Source organism: Thunnus maccoyii, chromosome 12 (assembly GCF_910596095.1).
Source record: "Thunnus maccoyii chromosome 12, fThuMac1.1, whole genome shotgun sequence".
Taxonomy (NCBI): Eukaryota; Metazoa; Chordata; class Actinopteri; order Scombriformes; family Scombridae; genus Thunnus; species Thunnus maccoyii.
In genome coordinates this window covers 13360812-13385646 of record NC_056544.1, presented here as the reverse complement: position 1 = coordinate 13385646, position 24835 = coordinate 13360812, and the positions used below count along the sequence as shown (strand labels likewise).

The 24835-nt window shown below is 38.1% G+C and overlaps 3 protein-coding genes across 7 annotated transcripts; 2 read left to right on the top strand and 1 right to left on the bottom strand.

Annotated features, from left to right (window-relative positions):
* Positions 1–79: 79 nt before the first annotated feature.
* LOC121909099 (protein FAM102B-like) lies at positions 80–9522 on the bottom strand. Of its 2 annotated transcripts, none has more exons than XM_042429504.1 (11): positions 8938–9522; positions 7019–7139; positions 6739–6768; positions 6144–6260; positions 5645–5691; positions 3702–3805; positions 3279–3353; positions 2950–3157; positions 2200–2336; positions 1563–1626; positions 80–1307 (listed from the first exon to the last, which is right to left on the bottom strand). In XM_042429504.1, the coding sequence occupies exons 1-11, from the start codon at positions 9081–9083 to the stop codon at positions 1265–1267; spliced, it is 1092 nt and encodes a 363-aa protein (XP_042285438.1). In that variant the 5' UTR covers positions 9084–9522; the 3' UTR covers positions 80–1264. The 2 variants fall into 2 exon arrangements, with proteins under 2 accessions (XP_042285438.1, XP_042285436.1); XM_042429502.1 differs by having other exon boundaries at positions 3258–3353; positions 8938–9514.
* A 971-nt stretch (positions 9523–10493) lies between these two features.
* LOC121909098 (calcium-binding mitochondrial carrier protein SCaMC-1-like) lies at positions 10494–16610 on the top strand. Its single transcript, XM_042429501.1, has 10 exons — positions 10494–11112; positions 11263–11389; positions 11515–11602; positions 11764–11875; positions 12962–13120; positions 13650–13802; positions 13892–13999; positions 14137–14304; positions 14485–14635; positions 14981–16610. Exons 1-10 carry the CDS (start codon positions 10933–10935, stop codon positions 15160–15162), a joined length of 1428 nt encoding a protein of 475 aa, XP_042285435.1. The 5' UTR covers positions 10494–10932; the 3' UTR covers positions 15163–16610.
* An 866-nt stretch (positions 16611–17476) lies between these two features.
* prkab2 (protein kinase, AMP-activated, beta 2 non-catalytic subunit) lies at positions 17477–23972 on the top strand. 4 transcript variants are annotated; one of them, XM_042429505.1, is made up of 8 exons: positions 17477–17583; positions 18786–18965; positions 19148–19305; positions 19473–19566; positions 20226–20340; positions 20697–20830; positions 20944–21012; positions 21524–23972. In XM_042429505.1, exons 2-8 carry the CDS (start codon positions 18807–18809, stop codon positions 21599–21601), a joined length of 807 nt encoding a protein of 268 aa, XP_042285439.1. In that variant the 5' UTR covers positions 17477–17583; positions 18786–18806; the 3' UTR covers positions 21602–23972. The 4 variants fall into 4 exon arrangements, with proteins under 4 accessions (XP_042285439.1, XP_042285440.1, XP_042285442.1 ...); XM_042429506.1 differs by having other exon boundaries at positions 17478–17583; positions 18783–18965; XM_042429508.1 differs by lacking the exon at positions 17477–17583 and adding an exon at positions 17637–17784.
* Positions 23973–24835: the final 863 nt, after the last annotated feature.

Genomic DNA, 24835 nt, shown 5'->3' with positions numbered 1-24835 from the left:
TTCTGTGTAGAATTATCTTCCTCACACCTTTTACAAAAGAACTAGTGAAACACACCACAAAAAGTTATCAGGAGTTATACAGAGTGCACATTTTTTTAATTTACAGATTTGGCCTTAAATACAAGATAAACTTTCAACATTTTAAAGACAACACAGGAATCTTAAAAACACTATAGCCTTTACACTGTTGACTTGCACTAAATAACAGCTTCCAAGTGGGTATAAAATGTATTTTGTCAACACATTAACCTAAGTTTACATTCTATGGATATGACTTCACAAATGGCATCAAATATACATTTTACTGAGTTTTGCACATTGGCAAAGTCTTGTTAAAAATAAATTCATTACTCTCACTCAACAGACAACAGTCATACATGCACACACAGTCACACAACTAGATATCATACCAAAGGAACCAAATATAAAAACTTAATGGTGTTAGTGTTATATTTTCAATAAAGTCAACCTCCCTCACAACCAGGTGAGGAGGTGATTATCAGTGAAGGCGGACTTGTGATAGTAGCTAAGAGGACGGAACCTGCAGTTCCACAGTGACAAGTTTCTGTTCTTCTAAGTAAATACATGGGACTGCAGGGGACAGACACAGTCCCCCCTCCAACCACTTATTTGTGGCGGTCTGAGATTTTCCCCTTACATAACATCCTGCTCACAGAGTCTTGAGTGACATTCATATTAATTAGCAGTTTTGAAGAGGACAGACAACTTGTGACTTCTTCTCTTCTATGCTCAGTCAGTTTAAGAGAAACACTTTTACATCCTTTATCACCACCCACTTACACTTCTGGTACCAGTAAAACAGTTAAACAAAATGCAACTGTACCAGAAAAAAAACATGTTGAAGACTTTCACATACTTTTTTAAATAACAAAAAACATAAGACACACATCCACACAAATACTACAGGGAGGGGTGAACAGAGGAATATGGTCGATTTACAGCACCAATCCCTTGTCTTACAGTTTTCTTAGAACACATGACAAACAGAAATGTCAGTATAATTTCAGTCACCAAAATGTTCCGACAATGCGGCCTTTAAGTCCACTTCTTGAACACTAGAGGGCTCTCCTGGTCTACAGATGCTGTAGGTAATATGCAGTGGGATTGCATAAGAGGAATGAAATCTCCCAGAGTGAGGAGGGGAGCAGTTTTCTGATGCCGCCTCTGCTCCGCTGCTCTGTCTTGTGTCCTCTGCATCAATGTAATACGGCACCCTTTATGACAGGCACATGCTTCCCAAAGCCTAGCGCTTGATCACCACCTGCTCAAAGGCTCCAGCTGCAACCCTGAAAGAGAATACCACAATGTGTTATATGGCAGGAAATGATGGTGGTTATCTGATCCGGCTGTGGTGCATATTTTGATGTTTATCTTAACATGATTTTTATGCAGTACAAATAAACAACATGATGACAAGTCATTGGGTTAATACAAAGACTCCTTATTAGAATCCCAATTAAGCATATTTGTAATGAATATATATTTGCAGTAAATGCCTGGTGTGTGGCACTCACAGTACACAGTTACGTAATCACACCCACCTTGTGTGCTGGCTCCCCAAGGCTGTACTCCCACCAGGACCTACAAACAAGCTCAGGCCCTCCTCTGTGGAAATAGACACATTAGAAATATGTAAACTGTCAATCAATGTGCACAGTCAGACTTTGAAAATGGCTCACTCTAATAATAAATGATAATTGATTGGAGGACTTTACAGAGAAGCGGGTGAGCATCTGCGGAGGTAGTTGATATATAAGGGTGCCCTACCACACATGTATACAACATCAGTCTCAATGATGCAAGAGAGTTTCCATTTCAAAACACAATAAACAACAGTCGTCTACATTACGTCTTTTAGATTAAGGGTAGGGATTTGTGGCGGTGAGCACTGTGTGCTGAGTTTATCCGTCACTGTCTTTGTGTTAGTCATAGAAATGATATCGGCCTCACCTCTGAATGAAACATTTAGATTAGATTCATGTCTGGTACAAGATGTTGACGTCTAATTTATGATTTGCCCTTATAAACATTTAACATATCATTTGAAGGGAGTGCATTGAGACATTGCTTAGTTGTATTGCAACACCTCAATGTAACTTGATCCCATCAGCGGGATGGTAGGCAACTTTCCAAACCAACCCTCATAAGTCCACTAAGTTACGGATTAGGTGTACACACCCTCTGCACTGGAGTCCAAGAAGTCACGGCTGAAATCTTGGCTCTGCAGGATTTTCTCTATTATGTCGTCAGCATCCACCCTGGTGGCGTCTACCCTCTTCAACTGATTCTCCATTGAGTTCTGCTTAACTGGATGTCTAATAAAGAAACAGAAATGAAGTGGAATATTAAAAAAATATGCTTCAAAGGATAAGACACATGATAACATAATCAGAGTTGTAAATCAGTGAAACATCTCAGTCTGAGTCGTAGGTTTATTTATAACAAGGTCTTTATAGACTTTCCAATGGTTAAAAACAGCATAGAAAAGATGTGAAAAAGAGTTCACTGTCTTTATTTGCTTTAAGCTTTATTGCAATGTTTCAAATAAAGAGACAAACAAATAAAGAATTACCAATTAATAGTCTAATTATTTAATATTACATACATGTTGCAAGTTTATACAAACTGATGATCCCAAACCATTTGCTTTAGTTCCTGTTGTACTTCTCATAGAGTTTAGCTGCAACACCCACAGCTTATCCATAACAGACGAGTAACGTGCACATGCACGTTACTCATCTGTTATGTTATGTACTGTTTTCATTTCAACCTTTGTCACTCAGGCACACGGTGGATCAAAAGTGTTATTTTTTATTAAATATTTCAAATTTCTCATTAAAGGAGAGATAAAGGAGAGATTAATAGTTTGAGAAGAGGCAGACAGGGCTAAAACTACTACTAGTTTACCCAGGTGACTATGTGTATTACCTTGGTAACTTGGCAGGTGTAGAGGGCTGTTCAGGTGCATGTTGGAAGGTTGCAGAGACTGGGGGAGTGGACCTGCTTTCCTTCTCTCCTCTCTCTACCTGCTGCTCACTGGGCTCCAGGATGCTGCCAATGCCTGTGGAGGCAGAACCTCCTGATTCGCTCCTCCGATGGCTCAGATCTGTTAAACTGGAGTGATTCGAGCTGTAACCTGCAGGACATGAGGACAAAAATATATATTAATAGTTATATTTCTGATTTGTGTAACTGGTGTGGTTCAAAGGGATTAAATGTGTCTCTGTGTTTGATACCTGAGATTTTTGACAACTGACTTGCATAGCTGGGTGTTCTGGAGTGACTGTATGCTACCAGATCCTCTGGGACTGATACCGAATTTCCTGGAGTTGCTAAATGAAAAAAAAAGTGTAACCAACTCAGCAAAACAATCTGCAAAACATTAAAAGTTTTTATGAACATTTACAAGAACAAAATGTACTCATAACTAAAGCTACTACTTAGAGGCATTGATGGTTCTTTGATGTAACACCATAGAAAATTCACTTTTAGTTTTTTAATGATGCTTTTTATTCTTAGGATTTTGAAATTGTTACTTGTTATTGAATAAACATGCTTCTTTATGATGGATGGTTCTTTGTAAAACCTTGTTGAAAAATACTGTCTACCACCAAATGTTTGCTTTTCTCAAGAACTGAAGAATTAAAATCGTTTGAGCCTCAGAGTCTGTTTGTACATACCAGTGATTGAATGGGATATGTGCTTATCCCCTCCCTTCCTCTCCTCAAGGAGACACTCTGCTTCAGCCTGTGGGATTCCCAGAGTCATGGCTGTAGATGGGGGACTACAGAGAAAACAGGAAGCATTGCATTTACTTGAAAGCAGGGTGGTGCCTGAAGTGTCACATTTTTGGAGAAGAGCTCCTTCAATTACTTTATCGACGGTGAGTTTGTTTATACACAAACAAAATATGAACATAATAAACACATTAAAGCTCCTACGTGTGGGATTGAACTTTTCGGACTTTGGAGTCTTCTAGAGGTAAGATGCAAAAATAAATGGAGACAGACAGCAATACATGATATAACCCTGGGACTGTCAAATATTTCTATGAACAAAAAACAACCAAAGAATTCTTAGATGTTGTATTTTATATTATGTAAAAACCTTATTCAGATATGTTTGAAACAGGGCACAAAATTAGCAGCAGCCACCAGCCAAATGCTGGTAAAATATGCAATTAGCTGGTAGATTTGCTTCACTCACCAGCCAAGTGACTGGTAAAATTTGAACATTCACTAGCCATTTGGCTGGTGGACAAAAAAGTGCATTTTGCACCCTGAGTTTGGTAGTTAAGCTGGCTAGTATGTAGAGATATGCTCTGTGTTGGTTTGTTCAAGTGCTCATACACTAAATTCCATTCATTTTGTATGCAAATTGAGTTTAATTGACCTGTGTAGTAACTACTATACCTTCACTGCTGAATACATGGCATATGTTGCATATTGCAATTATCATATTGTTCTGTTTCTTAGTCAAAAAGTTGGTGTGACTAAATCTGCTGTTGTACTAGGATGGCTTTCACTTTTGTTTGAGATGAAGCATGTCATCAAGTTCAAGCTGATTCTTACCTTTGCTCCTCAAGAGACTCATTATAAAAAAAGATTCATGCAAATTTGACCATTAGAAATATTATTTTACTTACAATTTACATGTAAACATACTTTAAAGTGTGATGGATAAACTGCAGGTATTTAAACACATCAGCAAGTAAAACAATAAAGCCCTAATAAAGCCCTTTTTTTCAAATTCATAAATTCATTTGTATGCATTAGTTGTTGGTGAGTAAGTAAATCGTTTATTCAGAATGTCAATTAGTTTTAGCAGTATTCAGGTCAGGGGACATTAACACAGGAAACTCCTTTTCTACTGAAGTACTTAAACACAGAAATGCAGGCGGGGAAGCAGACAAAGAGTGACAGACAGACAGTGAAAAAAAAAAAAAAGAACATCATCTTTCCACTGAGCTTCACACACAATGAGTAACACTGTGTGGTATGAATGACTAGACTATCCTTGAGTTCACACTCTAGACATGTCCTAGGCAGCAACATGTGAACAACATTACACTAAGAGGGAGTTGGAAAACGACAGAATATGGAGAAAGACTTTTGTTAGGTGAAGAAATGTGACTGTTTGCACATGGCGGAGTGGACTTATCATGTCCTGATAAACTGGTCTACACAAAACTCTTTCCTGACTAAACAATCTCTGGGTTGAGCTGATCAGATATCTGCTGTTGCTCACGACTGAGGTTGGGCAGATTAATGCCTGGGTGAGGAGATCTTAACTGTTAGATAAGAGTGCGGTAAGATCTCAGCAGCAAAATTACACTTTAAACTCGTGGGGGGTGTCGGTAACATCAGAGCGTTTGAAATAGGTGAAAGACAGGATGTGACGAAAACAGTCCTCTGTGGTTATGGCTTGCTAGATGCTGACTTTTGTGAAGAATGTACTTCCTTTGTAACCACGACTTTAACATTTTCTTGTCGAATAAAGTTAAACATAACAGTCGAGTCAACACTTCCTTTTTTTTTTACAAGTTCCACACTGGATTCATATTCATATTTTAAGGATGAGTAATAAGAATCTACAGATGCATAAGGTCAAGATAAGCACTTACGTTTTAAAACAGGGGTCTCCAGACATAAGTTGTGTGGTGATGACAACCTGTAACAGAGACAGAAGTATATTAATGTCAGTTTTAGGCTGACAAACAACTGGTGCTGTTAAGCAGAAAAAGGCCTGTGTAATGTGGTATCACAGGGTTGCTGTTAACTAAAGTTTACAATAAGATTTTGAGAACCATGATTGTAGGTCTGTGCCTGAGGAAGAATCTACATATTTTGAATTATTCCCGTGGCTCAGACAGTTTATACTGTAGATTACAGGCTGAGACATGTCTTGAGTCAACTATCAGGGAAGTCAACTTTTCCATCCATACAATACATCGAAATTTATAGAAGAGTGTCTACTTGTGCTGGTGAACTCAAAAACTAGTGACCATTTTGCAAGAATAGGTTATAAGCTTATCTATGCTATGCTAAGAATAAATAATAACTGGACTATATTCAGACATTGCCAGTGTGGTATGGACTCTTGAGGCATTTTTACCACCATACCTTGAGAATTGAGTTGTCCTGTCTGGTGTTCTTGGTGTCATATCCCTCTAGGAGGCACCTCCTTGTGGTGCTGCCAGACCCAGCAAACTCAGACAGGTTTAAGTCAGCAAAACCCAGCTGCACAGGATTGTAAGAGATCAACCAGTGTGAGTCATTTGTGAGTTTAAATGGTGAAACATCTGCTTTTACTGTTTGTAAATAAAATGTCATCCTATGACAATATAAGACACAATCTGCACTTAAAGAAATCCAACCCAGCATCAGGTTTAAGGAAACACACTACATGTGTCCAAGATAAGACTTTCAATACTTGAGAAATCATATAACCTAATTCTTTTACTCATCATTATAGTTACTGATTAACATAGCGAGAGTTCTGATTTATGAGTTTTTCAATTAGTAACCAAAGCCGGAAACTGGAAATAAAAACATTCTTGGTAAACAGACTTGCATAACAGAAAAGTCCTCTGCGGCCACTTGACTTCCCTGGTATCATATAAATTTTGTGATAAGACTGTTCTAATGGATCCTGTGTGCGTAAGCCTCTATGTTTACAACACTCCAGTCTACAGAAGAGAAAAAAGAGAAGTATTACCTTTGCAAAAGTTTTTCCGCCTTTCAATTCCTAAAATGACACAAAAAAAGTGAGTTTGCATTTCCCTGTTTTATCACTATTTAACACACTACTTTCATTTAAAAATTCTGAAACTTCTAGCAGTATGACATTGTCTACACGTGACTTGGCTGCTGCGCTGTGGTTACAAATTAACAGTACTTTTGATCTTACGTACATAAACATTTTCTTCGTACATGCAAGTTTCACTCAAGGGCTTGGAGTCATTTCTGTAGTGTCAACAAAACAGAAAGTCATGTACCTTGCGCACAGACACCCGGCAAACACAAGGATCCAGTACACCTGTCCCGGCATTGGCACTCATCTTGCACACGAAGGAGAATCTCTTCTTCCAGTGCACACAGTTGGCTTGGACTGGCTCCCTGGGAGAAAAAGCACACTTGAAAACACACGTCCAGGGCATAAAATTAGCACCAGCCACATGCCGGTAAAATATGCAAGTGGCTGGTAGGTTTGCTTCACTCACCAGCTGAAAAACAATGGTAATCTATTGAGTGGCTGGTAGAATTTGCACCCTGACTACCTCATACAAAAACTGAAACACACAGGCATAATGAATGCTGAAAGAGCATATTTTAATCATAAATATGCTAGATCTACGCCTGGACTTGTAACCACAGAGTATGTGGGGAAGTTGTGTCCCAAACCATCAAGACTAATGAAAGCTGAACTTTGGCATATTTCAAATTTAAATCAAATATGTAGAGGAATATAACAACTTCTATTCTTTAATTTAGTCTGTAAAATGAGCTTATGATGTTCTTTTAGGCTTTGAGCTATATCCTACAAAGTTATATTAGGTTATGTATTCATGTATTCACTCATCTGTTGTCAGATCCTAAATGTGAGCAATTCAATCCAATCTCTGACATTATGAGAATGATGAATTTGTGATTTTGACCTATAACTTATGTGATAGGACACGGTACTTGGCATATGGAACTGTTTGAAGACAGTCCTGTGATTTTGGGCTATATTAAGAAAATGAACTGTTGATCACTGGCAGCAGCAATAAGGAGGTGTAGGGTTGGTAGGGATGGAAATGTTTAATATTTTACTTGACATATCCATTTTTAATATCATTAATGCATTATTCCTGAAAATAACATTCATATATTTTCAGGATTTTTTTCATTTTCATTCACTCCATACATCATGAACAAGACTGTCAATATGTTTGTATATGAGGTAAAGAAGAAGACTGTGGTTGGAGCAGGGTAAATTTAAGAATACAGTGTTTACATGATAGTTTTTAGGGGCAGACAGTTACCATGGCAGTGAGTAACGTTAATGAGGGCCAGCGGTTGACATGACGCTTGTGTCCGTTTTTCCAGAGTGACTCATTTAAGTGCTGCAAGCAGTTATAATCATTGACCCGGGGGGATTAACCTGTTGTGCTCCTTTGCAATGGAAGGAAATTCTGTTTTGTTTGTCGAAGTTGTTATTAAACAAGACAAATACATGACGCTACATAAATAACGTTACTGTAAATACAACGTAACCACACAAAAATGAAAGAGAGAGATAACCCGAGACGATCACCATCAAAGTGTCTTTTCTATTAAACAATCTCCAAATAATAATATTAATAATAATAATAATAATAATAATAATAATAATAATAATAATACAAAACTGTTGAATGATAAAAACGATTAACTCCAGCCAAATCTAAGTTAACGTACAGTACGTGCTGCTTAGCAACTGATCTGATCAACTGTTGTAACGTTAACGTTACCGGTTAACAAAAAGAAATATTTCCATCTAAAAACACAAAACTATTTTATTGAGCAAGTTAGTTTCACTAGCTTTAAAAACCACATTAAAGCACAGCCTCCTGGGTTAGTACGTGTCTCCTTGTGCACAGCAGAAAGTCTTCAAACAGTTGAATAGGTGAGTTAATATAACTCGAACCTTACTCACGTTAACTGTTAACGGTAACGTTTAACGTTAGTTAGCTTGTAGCTAGCTACTGTGGTATAAAGTTATAGTTAGCAAGCGTTAAGCATGTATTACACAAGAGACAACAGATACTTAACAGGTGTTTCTTCAAGAAACTGAAGAGGGAAAATTGTTCAAAACCAGTTTCATTTTAATTTAACTTTAGCTTGTTTGAACAACCAGTGAACTGCTGCTTCTATAAATAGCAAAACTTCTTACCGAGAAGACTCAACGGCAAAACCTCCATCTACGAGCCTGACTTTGCAGAATAAAACTCCGTTGACGAAGGGAACCGATGACAGTTCCTCCAAGACGAAGTCAACTTTGAATTTGAATCTCTTCTTTTTCATAAGAATGAAGGACATGGTGTGTCCTGAAACGTGGTTGAGTGGAGATACAACAAGTCCTGAGCGTTAAAGTTGACAGACAGCTGAACACTTTCTCCGCAGTGACTGTTCACTGCTGTTCGCTCAGCTGTTGCTACTTGCTGCTGCTTTGCTCTCGTCTGCAGCAGAAAGGAATCAAAGTTCAAATCTCCTCCTTCCCACCCACTGAAAAACACAATTCATGACGCGAAGAAATTCCAGGGTTTGATTGGCTGCAGCTGCCTTGAAAAAGAGAAATACGTGGTTGTAATGCTTGTACACACCGGGGTTCTCAGTCCGGCTGGGACTCATTCAAAACGCCCACTGACAGGAGACTGTTTCTTTTTTTGTTTTTTTACACTAGCAACACTGAACTGACATTAGTCAACACAACGGATGTGTGTGAAGGCGGAGTGGGAAAATAGAAGGGAGCATACGTAAATATGTGATGACACATGCAAAATTATCATCATTGTCATCATATGACAACACTGAAAAAGCCCTGTAACATCACTTAAATATTATTATTATTTGTTTAATATTGAGTCTGCTCTCAGATATACTGCTCCATCCTCATGGAGTAGTTAACAACAGATGCTGAAACTCAGAATTTTTGTCTTCAAATACTTTCAGAGACCCCATTAAAGGCATGATTCATCCTCAGCTGTAAAACAACGCTCAGTACTTTTTGCTAGCTTTGTTTTTACTTCTATGTTCTCGACTAAATTAATTTAATACTGGAGATCTTAGCTTGTTTTTTCTCATTTTTTATACTTATTGCTGCAATGTGTACTGATACTTTTTTCATTTGTTGGTTGTATTTATTGTTTATTTTTTGTTGTTAGGATGTCAACTCAGCACGCTTGTTTCTGTGTTTTTTCAAGTGTAAATCTATCCATCTATCTATCTATCTATCTATCTATCTATCTATCTATCTATCTATCTATCTATCTATCTATCTATCTATCCACACATATGATGTTGAATATCTTATTCTTATATATAAATCTATAATAATGCATCATGTGTTTTGTACGTAAAATCTTAATCTGAAAAGTGAGAAGTAATTCCATCTGCCAGATACGAGAAATGTAAAGAATGAAAGCATGTTACATTTTATTTCTGTCTGAAATGTTGCTGAGTCGAAGTACAAGGTACTATAAAAATGAAAAAGTAAATAAATAAATGTATCTTTCACCACTGTATCTTGAGGCCTAAATATATTTTTGCTCATCAACACCAGGGTCTCAAAACTTAACTGATAAAACATATCTGACCGTCAGTAATACAAGTTTAACAGTAAAACTGATTTGTTTATCTTGTGTGTGATGAAACACTGCCCTCTGGTGACGACCAGCGGCGCTGCGCTGTAGGAAACACAACACCGTGTGTATTTAATGACACGTCCGTCTAGATGAAGAGATTACATTTCCTCTTTAACACACCGTCATATTACACACAGAATGGGTGTAAAATGACAGATGATGATGTTCGCCGTTAGTAGCAAAAGCCGGACTATATATATGGTTAATCCACGGATTATTTATTTCACCGCTTTTCTATTCTACCGTCTTTCCTGCTTTTCCGTAGAAAACATCGAATAGCTGCGCCGCATTTATAGCTCCGCCCTCGATCACTGCAGTTCCTCTGAAATACTACGGACTACTCCTTTGCACGACACAGTCTGCAACATATGATAACTGGAAACCGTCTTCCTCATCGCACACTTGAGCGCATATTTGCATCTTATCGGGGTTTATGAATATGACAGTTAACATGGATTAACAGACAGATCAGATCCTGACTGCAGGGCGACTCGTTCAGACGCTGCTTCCACATTAAGCCTAAAATGTATCAGACGTTACGGACGCTTTTTCTATCAAATGCCCGGTGCTGGGATGCCCGCAGTGAGAGGTCATATCAGGACCTGTTTGAGAGACTCGATACCAATAAAGATGGGAAGGTGGACGTAGCAGAATTGCGGGCGGGCCTCAAGGCGATGGGCATTTTCCGCCAGGGTGATGCACAGGTAAAACTCAGGAACCAGGTCCTGGCTTGCTCGTTTGCATGAAATTCCTCTCTAGTGTGTGTGAAAGTCTGCCTGTCCGGGCTGTGTGATTCATTCTGAAACTACTTGAGAAGGCAAATGGAAACAATAGATTTGATCTCTTCTCTGCAGAAAATTGTGTCGTCTGGTGACCAAAACAAAGATGGGAGTCTCGACTTCGGGGAGTTCACCAAATATCTGAAAGAGCACGAGAAGAAACTGAGGCTGACATTTAAGAGTCTGGACAGGAATAACGATGGTAAGTATTGTTTGACATGAGTGTTTACACATAATGACACATACCAGTGAATGTTTACAAAGCCACATACACTGTTTATACTGCAGCATACAGTATGTCAATGTCAATATTTTATGTTATGTCAGGACGCATTGATGCCTCAGAGATCCAGCAGTCCCTTGCAGAGCTGGGCATGCATATCAGCAGTGAGGATGCTCGGAAAATCTTACAGAGGTTTGACCTCCAGTTCTATCCACTGTAGCATTTGTATTTATAATGTGATCAAAGTGTTTGCTTGTGTGTAATTTGGAAGGTTTATGAGTCACAGATATGCTCATTACAATGTAATGCAACATAATATGTCGTGATGAATAGATATTTCTGTCTTTCCTTAGTATGGACATTGATGGCACCATGATGGTGGACTGGAACGAGTGGAGAGAACACTTCCTGTTGTGCCCTGCTCATAACCTGGAAGAGATCATACGCCACTGGAAACACTCCACGGTATGAGACATTTACATACAACCAGACACGAACACGTTCTGTGGATACACACAGAGGCGACTGCAGCAGAATAAGTCACGTGTTTTATAGTCATCATGTTTTAGATATTAAGGATTATCTCAGCAGTTTTGGCAGCTGCTTTGAAAGACCAGACTGTCTAAAATAATTAGGTCACAGCACTACACTCTGTTCCCCTTAGCTTTCTCCTCCACTCCTTCTTACTGCAAAGAAAGACATTGTTGACTGGCTTGTTACTTCTGCATAAAATATTTGCTTCATCATGAGCAATACATTACCTCTCTTAATAGACAATGCATCCAAATGTTTCAAAGTCTTAGCTGCAGTGCACATTTGTGGTATCTTAGGTGACAAAACCAGACAGAACTGCATTCTAATACCATAAATTTATAAGATTAATGACCACAGGACACATAAATAGCTCCATAAACTCTTGTGATTTCTTGCACAGTTTCATTACTGTAAATTACCACTGCACCATGTTTGTCACTAGTGGATACCGTCATGCTTTTGGAAAAACATTGGGTATGTTTATCTGAAACAGCCAGAGCGTGCAAGACGAGGGCTCAGTCAGAGCAGCGATTATGATTTCACAAATAGTTCTTAGTAAAGGATAAGAGGTTCAGGTCATTGTTTGTTAAAATAGCTCAAAAGGTAGGGTTTTTTTTTTTTTTTAGCATTTTCTTCATAGTGTGGCATTTTCTTTGCACATCCTGTTGATTTGTTTGCTGTTTGGCATACACCTTACATTCAAATTTTTGTAAATGTGGTGGCCCTCTCTACCATGTACAGCTGGGAATTTGGCAAGTTTAAAAACAGTTGCTTCATAAAGAGTGACACTAGACCTCAAAAGAGGAAGTTCTAGTGGGCTAGTAGTAGTTTTTGTCACACATGACATGCACTGTATCTTCCACACATTGTACATTGTATTTGAGTATTTATCATGTCCATAAACAGACCACTCAGTATGTATATTTACTGCTCTAGTAATAGCAATTGTGTTGCCAGACATGTATCAGTGTCCATAAATGAAAGTGATGTGAGAAAATGTGCTTATGTGCTCACCAGGTGCTGGACATAGGCGACAGTCTTGCCATCCCAGATGAATTCACAGAAGAGGAGAAGAGCTCAGGTGGCTGGTGGAAGCAGCTTGCTGCAGGTGCGGTGGCGGGGGCTGTCTCTCGCACCGGTACTGCTCCTCTGGACAGAATGAAAGTCTTCATGCAGGTGAATAATGTGACAGAAAATGAGCAAATATATCCATGATAAAATGTCTTTTTTCCTTTTTAAGAAATGTTATGTATTATATGCTTATTGCTACCACCTGGCTCAAGGCTGGCAACAAGAAGGGAGGCCACACACAGACATGTCAGTCAAAAGTAATTATTTAACTCAAAGAAATAATATACCAACTAACTGGTGGGGTGTGTAAGTCGGAGAAACATCAGTAGTGTTTGTAATGTATGGATGAATGAAAATGTGGTGTAAAGAGTGTTGGATGGTGCAACAAACCAAACAAAAGAAAAAGGCTGAGGCCCCTGCAGTAGGCTCGGCTGAGAGAGAGAGCGAGACTTCCAGAAGGGCAGTCCTTTTATGCCTTCTGGGAAGCCCAACCCAGATGGGCAGGTACAAGGCAAACCTCCCAACTCCACCTGCTAGCTGACCCCCAGTATCTGAAAAAAATGGGAGTAAAGTAAGGCACACAATCAGGTAGAGTAAGAAGGCCCGTCACATTATGTATTTTTTTTAATTGCAGGTTCACTCCTCTAAGAGCAACAAAATAAGTCTGGCAGGGGGCTTCAAGCAGATGATCCGTGAGGGAGGTATAACTTCACTCTGGAGGGGAAATGGAATCAATGTTTTAAAGATCGCACCTGAGACAGCAATCAAATTCATGTCATATGAGCAAGTAAGGGATTGTGCCTCTGAAAAGCTTATTTAACACAGTAATATGATGGTACTTATCACAGTACAAATATTTGGAATTTTCTGTTGCAGTATAAGAAGTTGTTATCATCAGAGGGCAAAAAGATTGAGACACACAAGAGGTTCCTGGCCGGCTCTCTGGCTGGGGCCACAGCACAGACAGCCATCTACCCAATGGAGGTACCACTGCACCCCTATTTCATCATCTCATATTATTTTAAGATGACTCAAAAACTTAAAGATAGCACACAAATCAAAAGAATCTGTTCACTGCCTCAGTTTTTCTTCTTTTGTGCTTTTTTTGGGTCCTTTCTAAGGTTTTGAAGACAAGACTGACACTGAGGAAAACTGGCCAGTATTCAGGAATGTTTGATTGTGCCAAAACGATCCTGAAGAAGGAGGGCGTCAAGGCTTTCTACAAAGGCTACATTCCAAACTTACTGGGCATCATTCCCTACGCCGGGATAGATCTCGCTGTTTATGAGGTATGCAGGCTTTGCTGCCCCCTCAGTGATATTTCACAATAAAGTGCACTTTGTTTAATTACCTCGCTTGATGAATGTTGGACTGTTTTAAATTAAATCAGAGAAACTGATTTTTGTGCTATGCTAATGAACATTAGTCCAGTCTTTCCATCCTCCCATCACTTCTCTGCTGTGTCTCAGACTCTGAAGAATACGTGGTTGTCGTACCACCCCAAAGACTCAGCTAACCCGGGAGTCCTGGTGTTGCTGGGCTGCGGGACCATCTCTAGTACCTGCGGACAGCTGGCCAGTTATCCACTCGCACTTGTACGCACACGGATGCAGGCACAAGGTAAACTCAGTCTGACATGTGGTTATAGTGATGACAAAACACACACGGCACATAATCACATAGTGCATGATTATTTTTAATGACTGGCTATGTCTATTGGGAGGTACGCAATATTTTATGTAAACAAGATATTGTCTGGTGTAATGTATAGACAACAAATTGCCCACACAAACAGACAAATTAAAATAACATAAATACAAAACTGTCTCCTCAACAAGTGAACACTATCCAGAGAAATGTAGATAAAACCCTTGTTTGACATTTAAAAAAACATCCTAGGTATTTAAAATAAAAATCATGCTTTCAGATCCAACGTTTCCTCCATAACTGTCTTTTTCTCTTCAGCGTCCCTAGATGCATCAGACCAGCCCTCTATGAGTTCTCTGATGAAGAGGATTGTAGCCAAAGACGGTTTTTTTGGACTCTACCGGGGCATCCTGCCAAATTTCATGAAAGTCATTCCTGCTGTCAGCATTAGCTATGTGGTTTACGAGTACATGAAGACTGGCTTGGGAATTTCTAAATGATACCACAAGCCAATGAGAAAGAACGTGTACTGTATTTGTCAGACTTGACATTTTCTGCCTGAAACGATTCCAAGAGAATAGACAGACATACATCAAACATACAGGGCATGACTTCCACCAGCTTGCACAGGAATTCAGCAGGTGGAAAACTGTATGTATCCCACTAAGGGTGGTCTGTCAGTAGCTAAAACATTAATCACTTGTGGTAAGCATGCTTTAATTGTCATCCTACTGTAAAAAAAAAACACACTCCCCACATTTATACACTGTCCCAAAGAATACTTGACACAAAGACAATACAAACATATAAGTGAGAAAGCATAAAACATAATGGGTCATATAATTGATCCTACAGTTATTACTTAAAACTCAAAAAAGTAGCTCATTGGAGCATACTGTTGCTCATGTGCTTTTTGTTAACAAAGGAAATATCTTAACAGCTTATCCCACAGAGACACAGTAAAGGTCTTTGTTAAACCCTGAAAGAAAAAAACAAAACAACAACACTATGCCAGTTAAATTGTGAGGTAATTTAACACTTTTCAAAGTTGTGAACACCTGCCCTACAGTGAAATCAGCTCTATGTTTGGACAAACAGCGCTTCTATCACCAGCTGTCCACCAAAAATAACTGTCCCTGAAAAATCAATATGTGTGAACACTGGAATACTGTCTATATGAAGACACACTTGTCTTGTGCAATGTGAAAAATCACTCTGTTTCATTTTAGAATCATTTAAATGTGCCTTACTGCCACTCAGTGCAAGCCATATGTAACATAAGCAGCTGTGTGTGTTTTTTTACTATATATATATACTGTATTTATGTACTATGTATATATATATATATATATATATTATCTGTTTGCAGGTATCATTATTTATGGGTTTTAATGATGGATACCACTTCATAACCAGATAACATTTTTAAGAAAATAGTAATAACTTGTCATCTGACTGAAATACCTGCAAGTAACTTGTTTTTGTATGGTCCCAGTTCTCATTTCAACACATCCAGACCCCCCACCCTAAACACACACAACAGGATCCTGTTACATTTTACATTTTGTTACTTGTTCTTTCACACAGCCCGGTGGTGGAGATGTTTTGCTTTTATCTACCATGGACAATCAGGTTTTTATCATTGTTATAAGTTACATCTATGTGAATTTTAAGAAACTTAAACTTTTGTCAATTTAAGAGTTGTTAACTTGAACATGTGGAAAAACTTAACATGCTCTTTGTTGGAGGGTTTACTTGAGAGCAATGGTTCAGAGGTGTTGAGTTCAGTCCTTCAGAGCTGGAATTACTGGTTTGAGCAGCTCTTGAGATGTGTTAATGGCTCCACTTAGTGGTCAATTAAAATACAAAACACATTGACATTTTGCAGAATTGAAGTTTGATTTACTAGTGTGTGTCAGTTGAATAAATCAACCAGATTATAAAAGTATTTAAGGTCCCTTCTAGACATTTTTTAAGATATATAAAAATACTTTGGGTATTTTGTGTCTGGCATGTTTTTTCTACATAGAAAAGTTCAATTAAATTGCCTCTAGTTCTTCCCCCTCATTGAAAACTGCAAACAGTCTTCTAGTGTCAAATGTTCACATATATCATTCTACACAGTGAAGGTAAAACTGATGGAAAAAGAAAAAAAAACATAGTTTTTGAGTGGAGGCAGACTTTAAGTTTCTGTCCTTTGCAATATCAATTTTGGGGGTTTAGTTGAATTTTAGTTCTACAATCTTGGTCAACAAAATGGATGCATAATAGAAAGAGCCAGACGAAGATGAAAAGGACAGCATGAGATGATGACAAAGAGATATTAATTTAATTCATTATTGAGGGTGGTCTAATCATATATTAATGTATAATAATATACAACATGCTTAAATTAGAGCCTTCCTTCATCTGTAGCAGAGGGAGTTGTCTAGACTCACTGTTGAGCCTGATAATGAGATAGAATTATACTTTAATAGGACAATATGCTGCAAGAAGAGGAATTACAGCACTGTTAGGATGGTAAGGCCAGTCCACTGATGTCTATCAATATCAGTCTTCTTTAGACAAGCAATTAAAAATAACCTGCAGAGACTAACCCATGATAGCCAAATATCCCACCTGACAAAAATATATCAATTAGCATTTAATTACGGACATATTCATATTGTATCTATGCGCGAATATCTGTATTATATCCTAAAAATGTTTACATAGCCTGCGTTTTCCCCAGAGACGACCAAGCACTCCTTCATTCACCTAATCACAGACTCTCTTTATACACAATCTACGCTCCTGTCAGAGACGTTCTCACTAATTTTGTCCCTGGACGTACGCCGTAGCACCACCGCGCTGCAGTCGTTAGGGGAGAGGTGGGCCCTCCGCTAAAAACAAAAAGTACAAAAAGACAACAGCTGGTAGCGGTGAGTCCCTTTGCTCTATCGTAACTACATGCTGAATAAGTAGAGTTTTTGTCGCGTTGTCATAATCGACACTGACGTCGTCAAAAAGACAAATAGCTTGTCAGTTGTTAGAAAATGACAGCTAGCAGCAGCTAGCTAACCGTAAGCTTAAAATATTCCGCTGTCAAAGTGATCTGATCTGAGTTGGGCGGGGAGACTGTGGTAGGTTGTAGCGAGATATATGCTCTCAGCTATTGTGTCGTCTGTTATGTCAACGTAGTTTGCTAACTTATAATTTGTTGCTTGTTAAGTAGCCAGCCGGTGGGTGTTATGTTTGTCTGACAGGATCATTGTATTAACGTTAAACGGTTTTACAGTCTGACCGAGCAAATCCAGGTTCATAGTTACCAGACATTTACTGCCACAGTCACCCAGTCTCTCAGTCCTGCTTGTATCTGAGGCTGTCTAGTCTAGCGGTAAGCCTTTTAGCCTTCCTGTAAAGCCGTTCAAACTGTCAGGAGAACCACACTGCTGCTAAGTGCTATGACAGGCTCGTATTATCAATACATTGCTATGATAAGACTGTACATGAATGTCTCAGACTGGCTATCATTCACTATAATTGATCTTCTTATTGATAACTTATTACAGTTACTCTGTTGTCAGTAGTATTTCAAGGTTTTGCATTGATTGCATTGGTCTTACATGAATTCAAAGCTGCAACGATAAGTCTATGAATTGATAAATATAATTATTGTGATATTTGATGGTTTCAGGTTCTCAAATTTGCTTGCTTTTGCTTGTGTTACATTTTAGTAAATTGAATATGTTTTGGTTTTGGATTGTGAATCAGACAAAATAAGACATTTGCTTTTATTTATTTTTTTAAAATGTAGGCCTATGTATTAATAAGGGATTGGGTACAATATTTAACATTAATGTTGTCATTTGTTGTAATTTTAAATGTAGCCCCTTGGCAGGTCACAATTAAATAACATCACCTTGGACTCTAAGAAGTTGTGATGGCCATTTTTCACATTAATTTTGATGTTTTACAGACCAAAATGATTGATTATTTAAAAAAAAAAGAATCGGGAGATTAATCAATAATTTAATAATTGTTAGTTGCAGGCTTACATGAAAGCAAGCAAATGCACAACAAAACTCGGGGCCGTTCAGGCTACTGCTCTATTAAGATCCATCAATTCTTTTCTTTCCAGCAGCACTATAAATAGTGTGACATTATGGGCAACACAAGCGACCGGGTGTCTGGAGATCGCCATGGCTCGAAGGCCCACCGCTCAGACAGCAGCGGCAGTCACAAAGACCATGACCACAGCAGTAAGATGGTGGACAGCACAGATGACCCAAACATCTTCAACACCCATGGCCCAGAGTCCAAGGTACAGAATCCATAAGACTACTTTTCAGATTTGAATGTCATAAAAGTAACTACAAAAGCTGCATTTCTTTTTTTTTTGGTTTTTATTTTCCATACAGATAGAAATAAAGAAAGTCAAATTAGAACGATAAAGCATGTGAAACTCTGAATGTGCTTCCACTGTGATTTCTACTGTGCTTCCAGGCGGTAGGAGAGAAAGAATTCACCCCAGATCTGGATGACCTGGTGAAAACTGGTCCTCAGGCGCGACCCACTGTCATCCGCTGGGCTGGAGGGGGGAAGGAGGTCTACATAGCTGGTTCCTTTAATAACTGGAACACCAAGATACCACTGAATAAAAGGTAAACACAATTATTTTGCATTCAGCATGTTATAGATGTCTGTATATTCTCACTTTTCCCATGCTAGTTATCACACATTAGCTCCAACCACGTTTTACAGAGTAGACTTTCTACAGATAGCAAAGCCTGGTCTTGCAGTAATAGTCTTTCTCTTCCTCTCTCCAAAGCCATAATGACTTTGTAGCGATCCTGGACTTGCCTGAAGGAGAGCACCAGTACAAGTTTTTTGTAGATGGACAGTGGGTCCATGATCCTTCAGAGGTATATCAATATCATTGTTATTTTATTGTCACTTCATGTTACCAGTGTATAAAAAGATAAAAAGATAAAAACTATTTATCTAAGTATTTTCTCTGTGACTTCTGTAGAGGATTCTTAACATTTTTCCTTAATAAGTTAATAAAATTATTCTAATGTAATTCTTTAATACTGCACCAAATATACCTAATCTCATTCATTTTAGTTCCAGGCTTAGCATTTTGGGGGAGATTTATGATGCTAGTATCAACAGTAGCGTAAAGGAACTTTTTAAGAAATTAAATTTGTCAGTTAAAAGGAAATCTTCAATAAATAGACATTAAAATAGATATTTTATTAGCAGATGTTGTCAATGTTGGTATTTGTTGGCATATTCAAGCAATTTAACACTATAGAAACATGCAAAACTTTGCTTTGTGCTATTTAAAAGCCTTCAGTCCCTCCCAATAACTGTGTAAAAGCAGCCACACTCACAACATAGCGTTGTCTTCTAAGCCTGTTTAAAGCCCAGAGAAATGTGTGCAGAGTGTTACAAATAATATAGATTATAAAATTATAAAAATGTTAACAATAAAATAATAATAAATAAATAATAAAAATAAAATAAAATAATATGATAAAAATGCTCGATCATTACCTCTGGGACTGTTTCTCTCTCGCAGCCGGTGGTAACCAGCCAGCTCGGCACCATCAACAACCTGATCCAGGTGAAGAAGTCTGACTTTGAGGTGTTTGATGCGCTGCAGGTCGACTCTCTGGAGTGCTCAGATACATCAGGTCAGCCTGCATCCAGACTGTTTTTTTTTTCTCACTCTAGTTTTCAATTATACAACCAAATTTCAACAGCTAATATCAATAGTTATTGGAAAAGTGTTATTATGTTTCTGTACAGGTCGCATTAACAGACCTTAGCAGTTTGGAAATGTATGGAAAATTAATTAAAACAACTCAAAATCATTGTTTATCAGTCCAGATACATATAGATCTAGGTTCAATATCATTCATGTGAATATTTGTTGTTTTTGTTGATAATTTTAGTTATAGACTAGCCAGCAGCTATCAACTCATTCACAGTAAGTAGTGAGAAAATTAACAAAGTGGTATTCTTTTTGTGACTGTTTTTATTTTCACAGATCTGTCCAGCTCCCCTCCAGGTCCGTACGGACAGGAGCAGTACATCTTCAGACCTGAGGCGCATTTCAAGGCCCCGCCTATACTCCCCCCTCACCTGCTTCAAGTCATACTCAACAAGGACACCAACATATCTGTGAGTCTTTCTGTCTTTCCCCTTCTCCACATCTCTCTGTGTGTCACTTTGTTATATGATCCTCAGACTTTGTTTTGTCATTATTGTTGTTCTTTCTCCCACTTTCTCGGCAGTGTGACCCCGCCCTGCTGCCTGAACCCAACCACGTCATGTTAAATCACCTGTACGCCCTCTCAATAAAGGTAACTGGAAACATTTTTCCAATTTTCCTTTCTCCATGCTCCTTATCTCCTGCTGGTGCCGGAGCTCCATTGAAAGTAAATCCCTGAGCTGTCAAATGTAATGGAAAGGTTATAAATGTCTTTCACCTCTTAGCTAAAAACATTACACTAGTCAATCAGATGGTGTTGCTATAACAACTTTCTTTATATAAGTGGCCAATAACTTCTAAACAGTATAAAGTCATTTTCTCAGACTCATTTCCTCAACATGAATCAGTTGCTTACACTTGATAATTTTCAGTTATTTTAATTATTTTGTTTTTGCCGTTTCATCTAGAAAACATGAACCAGTGTCCTTGAAAATGTTTACACAGCAAACTTAGATTAAAGTGACTAACTTGTGTTCAGAAATACTTTGTTTAAAATCACATTCTCTTTGTTTTCTGTGATGATGTTTGGACCAGTGGGCACTTTTTTATTTGTTGCTTTTCTAACAGCATCTTGCATCTGTATTTTGTTTCTTCCTATGTAGGATGGAGTTATGGTGCTGAGCGCGACTCACAGATATAAGAAGAAATACGTCACATCTCTGCTTTACAAGCCTATCTAAACCTTATCTCGGGTGCTCCACAGTGCTTTTAGAGAGCAGCATGTTGTTTTGTTTTTTGTATCACCACATTTAGCCAAATCTTGCACTGAAACAAGTTTACAGGCGAGTTGAAGGTCAGCGGCTGAGACTGTGGCTTGGTTTTTAAAGATTGCACTTCTGTCTACATAGGGCTCTGAAAAAAAAAGTAGCAAAGTGGGCATCAGATGGGTGTCAGAGAGATGAAAACCGATCTGTGGCTTTTTTTGTGTGTGTGTCTGTACCTGTTACATCTACAGACGGATAAGAGACTTGACGAAATCACTGTGTGTGAGTGTTTGCTGCACCTTATGCATGTCAGTGTGTAAAAAGAGATTTTTCATAAGAAGAGGCACAGCGAGGATGCACAGACCTGTCATGTGCTACCTTGACCGATGTTTAACTCATGGTTACTTTTAAAGGATGCTCTCATTACATGAGGGATTTTTGAGTGTTATGGTTAGATTTTAAAAGTGTTCTTGAACCGACTCGATTAAGTTTTTAACAAATTGACTCGATGTAATCCCAGTCGGGGTCTAGGTACTGAAGAGAGCAGCAAACATGGAAAAGTGCAAGAACTGAATTATAACTCGAGGTAGACTCAGAAAAGCATGATATCTGTGCTTGTTTAGGAGGCAGCAGCGAACAGCAACCTCTGATGTTATCCATATTACATGTTGAGTTTCTCCAAAGTTCAGCCATCATTCACTGAAATCTCCTCCATGAATTCAAGCCCATAATTCCAGTTTTGTTCATGTAACGTTGGTCAAAGGTCGCTGTTTGGTTCTGCTGTTGCCTTTATCTTGACGTAATGTTGCGAGCACTTTACCATCCTGTGAGCAGGAGTGTTGATATAAGCTTTTAACTATGCAGCCTGACAACTCTTTATTGTAGCTCTGGTCTGTAGAATCCAATTTGTGCTCTTTTTTTTTTTTTAGATATTCAAACCTTGCAGTGCTTTATATATATATATGTGTGTGTGTGTTCGCACCTGTGTTGAGTTTGTATTTATCAGACTGGAATGTACTGTATATCTATTACATGTATCGTCATACACAAATGTGTGTACACTCAGACAGCTTCAACTTGCTGCTTTGCATGTATTGAATGTCTGCAACAGATCTGAAGTGTTTCTCATTTTCACATGAATTGACAGGGCTATAAGGATGAATTTAAAGTTGTACAAACTTTGCTCATGTGTGTATTAATAACTATTTAAGCTAATCTGTGTTTTGAGGTACGGTGGCTTTGAGACGTGCAGAAGTCTTTTTTTTTTTTTTTCTCACTCGTCAGTCTCGCTGTTTAATCATCCTGCTGTTACAGTTCAGTATATAACCACAGTTGATACTCTACAGAAATGTAAAAGGGGCTTTTATAAATCCAGTCGATGTTTAATGAGACCCTCTGAAAGTATTTTGTGAATGTCGCGCCTCGCCATGAAGTTTTTTTGAAGACTTGCAGACATGATAAGGGAAGTATGGACAAGCGTCATGGTGTTTTAAGGCTAAAAACCAAAACTTGAATTTTACAACCGTTTCATGAATGTTTTAAAAATGCTTTGCAAAGTAAATAAGTGTGAAGATTCACTGTGCAAGGTTTAACTTGTTTGCAAATAAAGAGGACAGGCTGTTCCTGACATTTTTTTCATTTTTTTCTTCTTTCTGGTGCAAGTAGCCACTATTCTGTATTTGGGATAAAGACACACCTTTTTATGTTCTTTGTACAAGTTTTATAAGTTTAATGAACCCAGGCTCTGATGCTAACATACACTTTGGATATTTTATGTATTTGTCTTGATGCTTCCCCTAGTCCTGGAGAAATTATATTTTATTCCAACTCTTTTTTTTTTAATAGTTGGAAATAGTTGACAAATTAAACTTGAAACATTCTGGAGCAAATAGTCTGAATTCAGGGATAAAGACACACTTTTGTGTATCACCAATCAATTCTAGTTCTCATCTAAGTACATAAAACAAAAGGAAACTGCACAAGCTTTTTAAATGTTTTATTCAATCTTTCCCAAAATCGTTCATTGATAATACTTTTGCCAACACAACACACTGTTAACTGTCATCAGAGACAGGATCCGTATGAGTCCTGTATCGGCTTTCTAGTTCATTATGCAAAACAAAACTGTTTTCCAATCACATAAAAGCTGCACCAATCAGATAGCACTATATACACACGCAACTCAGGACCAACAATTAATCATTTCAAATTCCCTTCTCAATAACAAAAAGCGATAAGGCTTTGTTTACGCTCTGACAAGGTGCTGTATAGATCCAACATTTCACAATCTTTACAGTCATTGGCTTATTTTGTAACAGTAGACAATTCAAAACTTTTCCCTTTAACATTTAATTTCAAAAGGACCTATCTAACTTTGAACCTATTGAAATACTTCGCAACTTTTGTCTTTTTCATTAGACTCGAGCGCAAACAAAACCTAACTTGGCAGATCTCAGGTAGACGAGCGCTAGTTCAAGGCCATTTCTACCACCGAGAGCAGATTGAAGAAGCTCTCAAGCTAGATTTAAAGGCAAGCGAAGCAACATTAATCAGAGCGTTTTTTATAGGTGAACAATATTTTGATCAATGACTTAAATATCATAAAGGCATAGTTTGTGATTTCTTATCAGACACAGCCTATGTGACTAATTGATTCAAAGTGACGTAATCCTCTAACATACTCTGCATATAAATCATACATTGCAGGAAGTGAATGTAGCAAACACACTTGAGATACAATGATGTTTAACATCAAAATAAAACATATGAAGTTATTGCACAGCTACCCAGATATTCAACTTTGCAAAAAGCAAATGTTGGATGTTTATTCACACGCACACACATGCACGCACACACACTCACACACCAAAGTTTATACAGAAAAAGCCGATTATTTACAGCATAAAATGGCAAATGTACAGCGAAAAACACATCAAACCAAATGTGAAGTTGACCTGTTATAAGTGAGTGAATTACAGAACAATGATCCCACCAGTAGCCTGCCAAAGTTTGTATCATCTATGAGAACTTGATAACCTATATTGCCATTGCCATGGGAATGCTGAGAACCAAGAGAAATAACATAAAGACATAATAGCATATGGCCTTTTGAGAAAATACACTTGAGTTTTGGTCCTAAAAAGGAATTCATTTCCATCGCACAATTCGAAATAAACCAAACCAGCTGTCTAACGGTTACCGTCTCTGTGG

What these genes read in the sequence shown, in the direction of transcription:
- LOC121909099 (XM_042429502.1), bottom strand. Translation starts at nt 9,083, where the DNA reads ATGTCCTTCATTCTTATGAAAAAGAAGAGATTCAAATTCAAAGTTGAC. An exon ending in GGAGACCCCTGTTTTAAAAC is followed by an intron (nt 3,806 to 5,644) that starts GTAAGTGCTTAT and finishes TTTTCTCTGTAG; the next exon opens with TCCCCCATCTACAGCCATGA. An exon ending in CATATCCCATTCAATCACTG is followed by an intron (nt 3,354 to 3,701) that starts GTATGTACAAAC and finishes TTTTTCATTTAG; the next exon opens with CAACTCCAGGAAATTCGGTA.
- LOC121909098 (XM_042429501.1), top strand. Translation starts at nt 10,933, where the DNA reads ATGTATCAGACGTTACGGACGCTTTTTCTATCAAATGCCCGGTGCTGG. An exon ending in GCCACTGGAAACACTCCACG is followed by an intron (nt 11,876 to 12,961) that starts GTATGAGACATT and finishes TGTGCTCACCAG; the next exon opens with GTGCTGGACATAGGCGACAG. An exon ending in GAATGAAAGTCTTCATGCAG is followed by an intron (nt 13,121 to 13,649) that starts GTGAATAATGTG and finishes TTTTAATTGCAG; the next exon opens with GTTCACTCCTCTAAGAGCAA.
- prkab2 (XM_042429505.1), top strand. Translation starts at nt 18,807, where the DNA reads ATGGGCAACACAAGCGACCGGGTGTCTGGAGATCGCCATGGCTCGAAG. An exon ending in GGAGTGCTCAGATACATCAG is followed by an intron (nt 20,341 to 20,696) that starts GTCAGCCTGCAT and finishes TTATTTTCACAG; the next exon opens with ATCTGTCCAGCTCCCCTCCA. An exon ending in TGTACGCCCTCTCAATAAAG is followed by an intron (nt 21,013 to 21,523) that starts GTAACTGGAAAC and finishes CTTCCTATGTAG; the next exon opens with GATGGAGTTATGGTGCTGAG.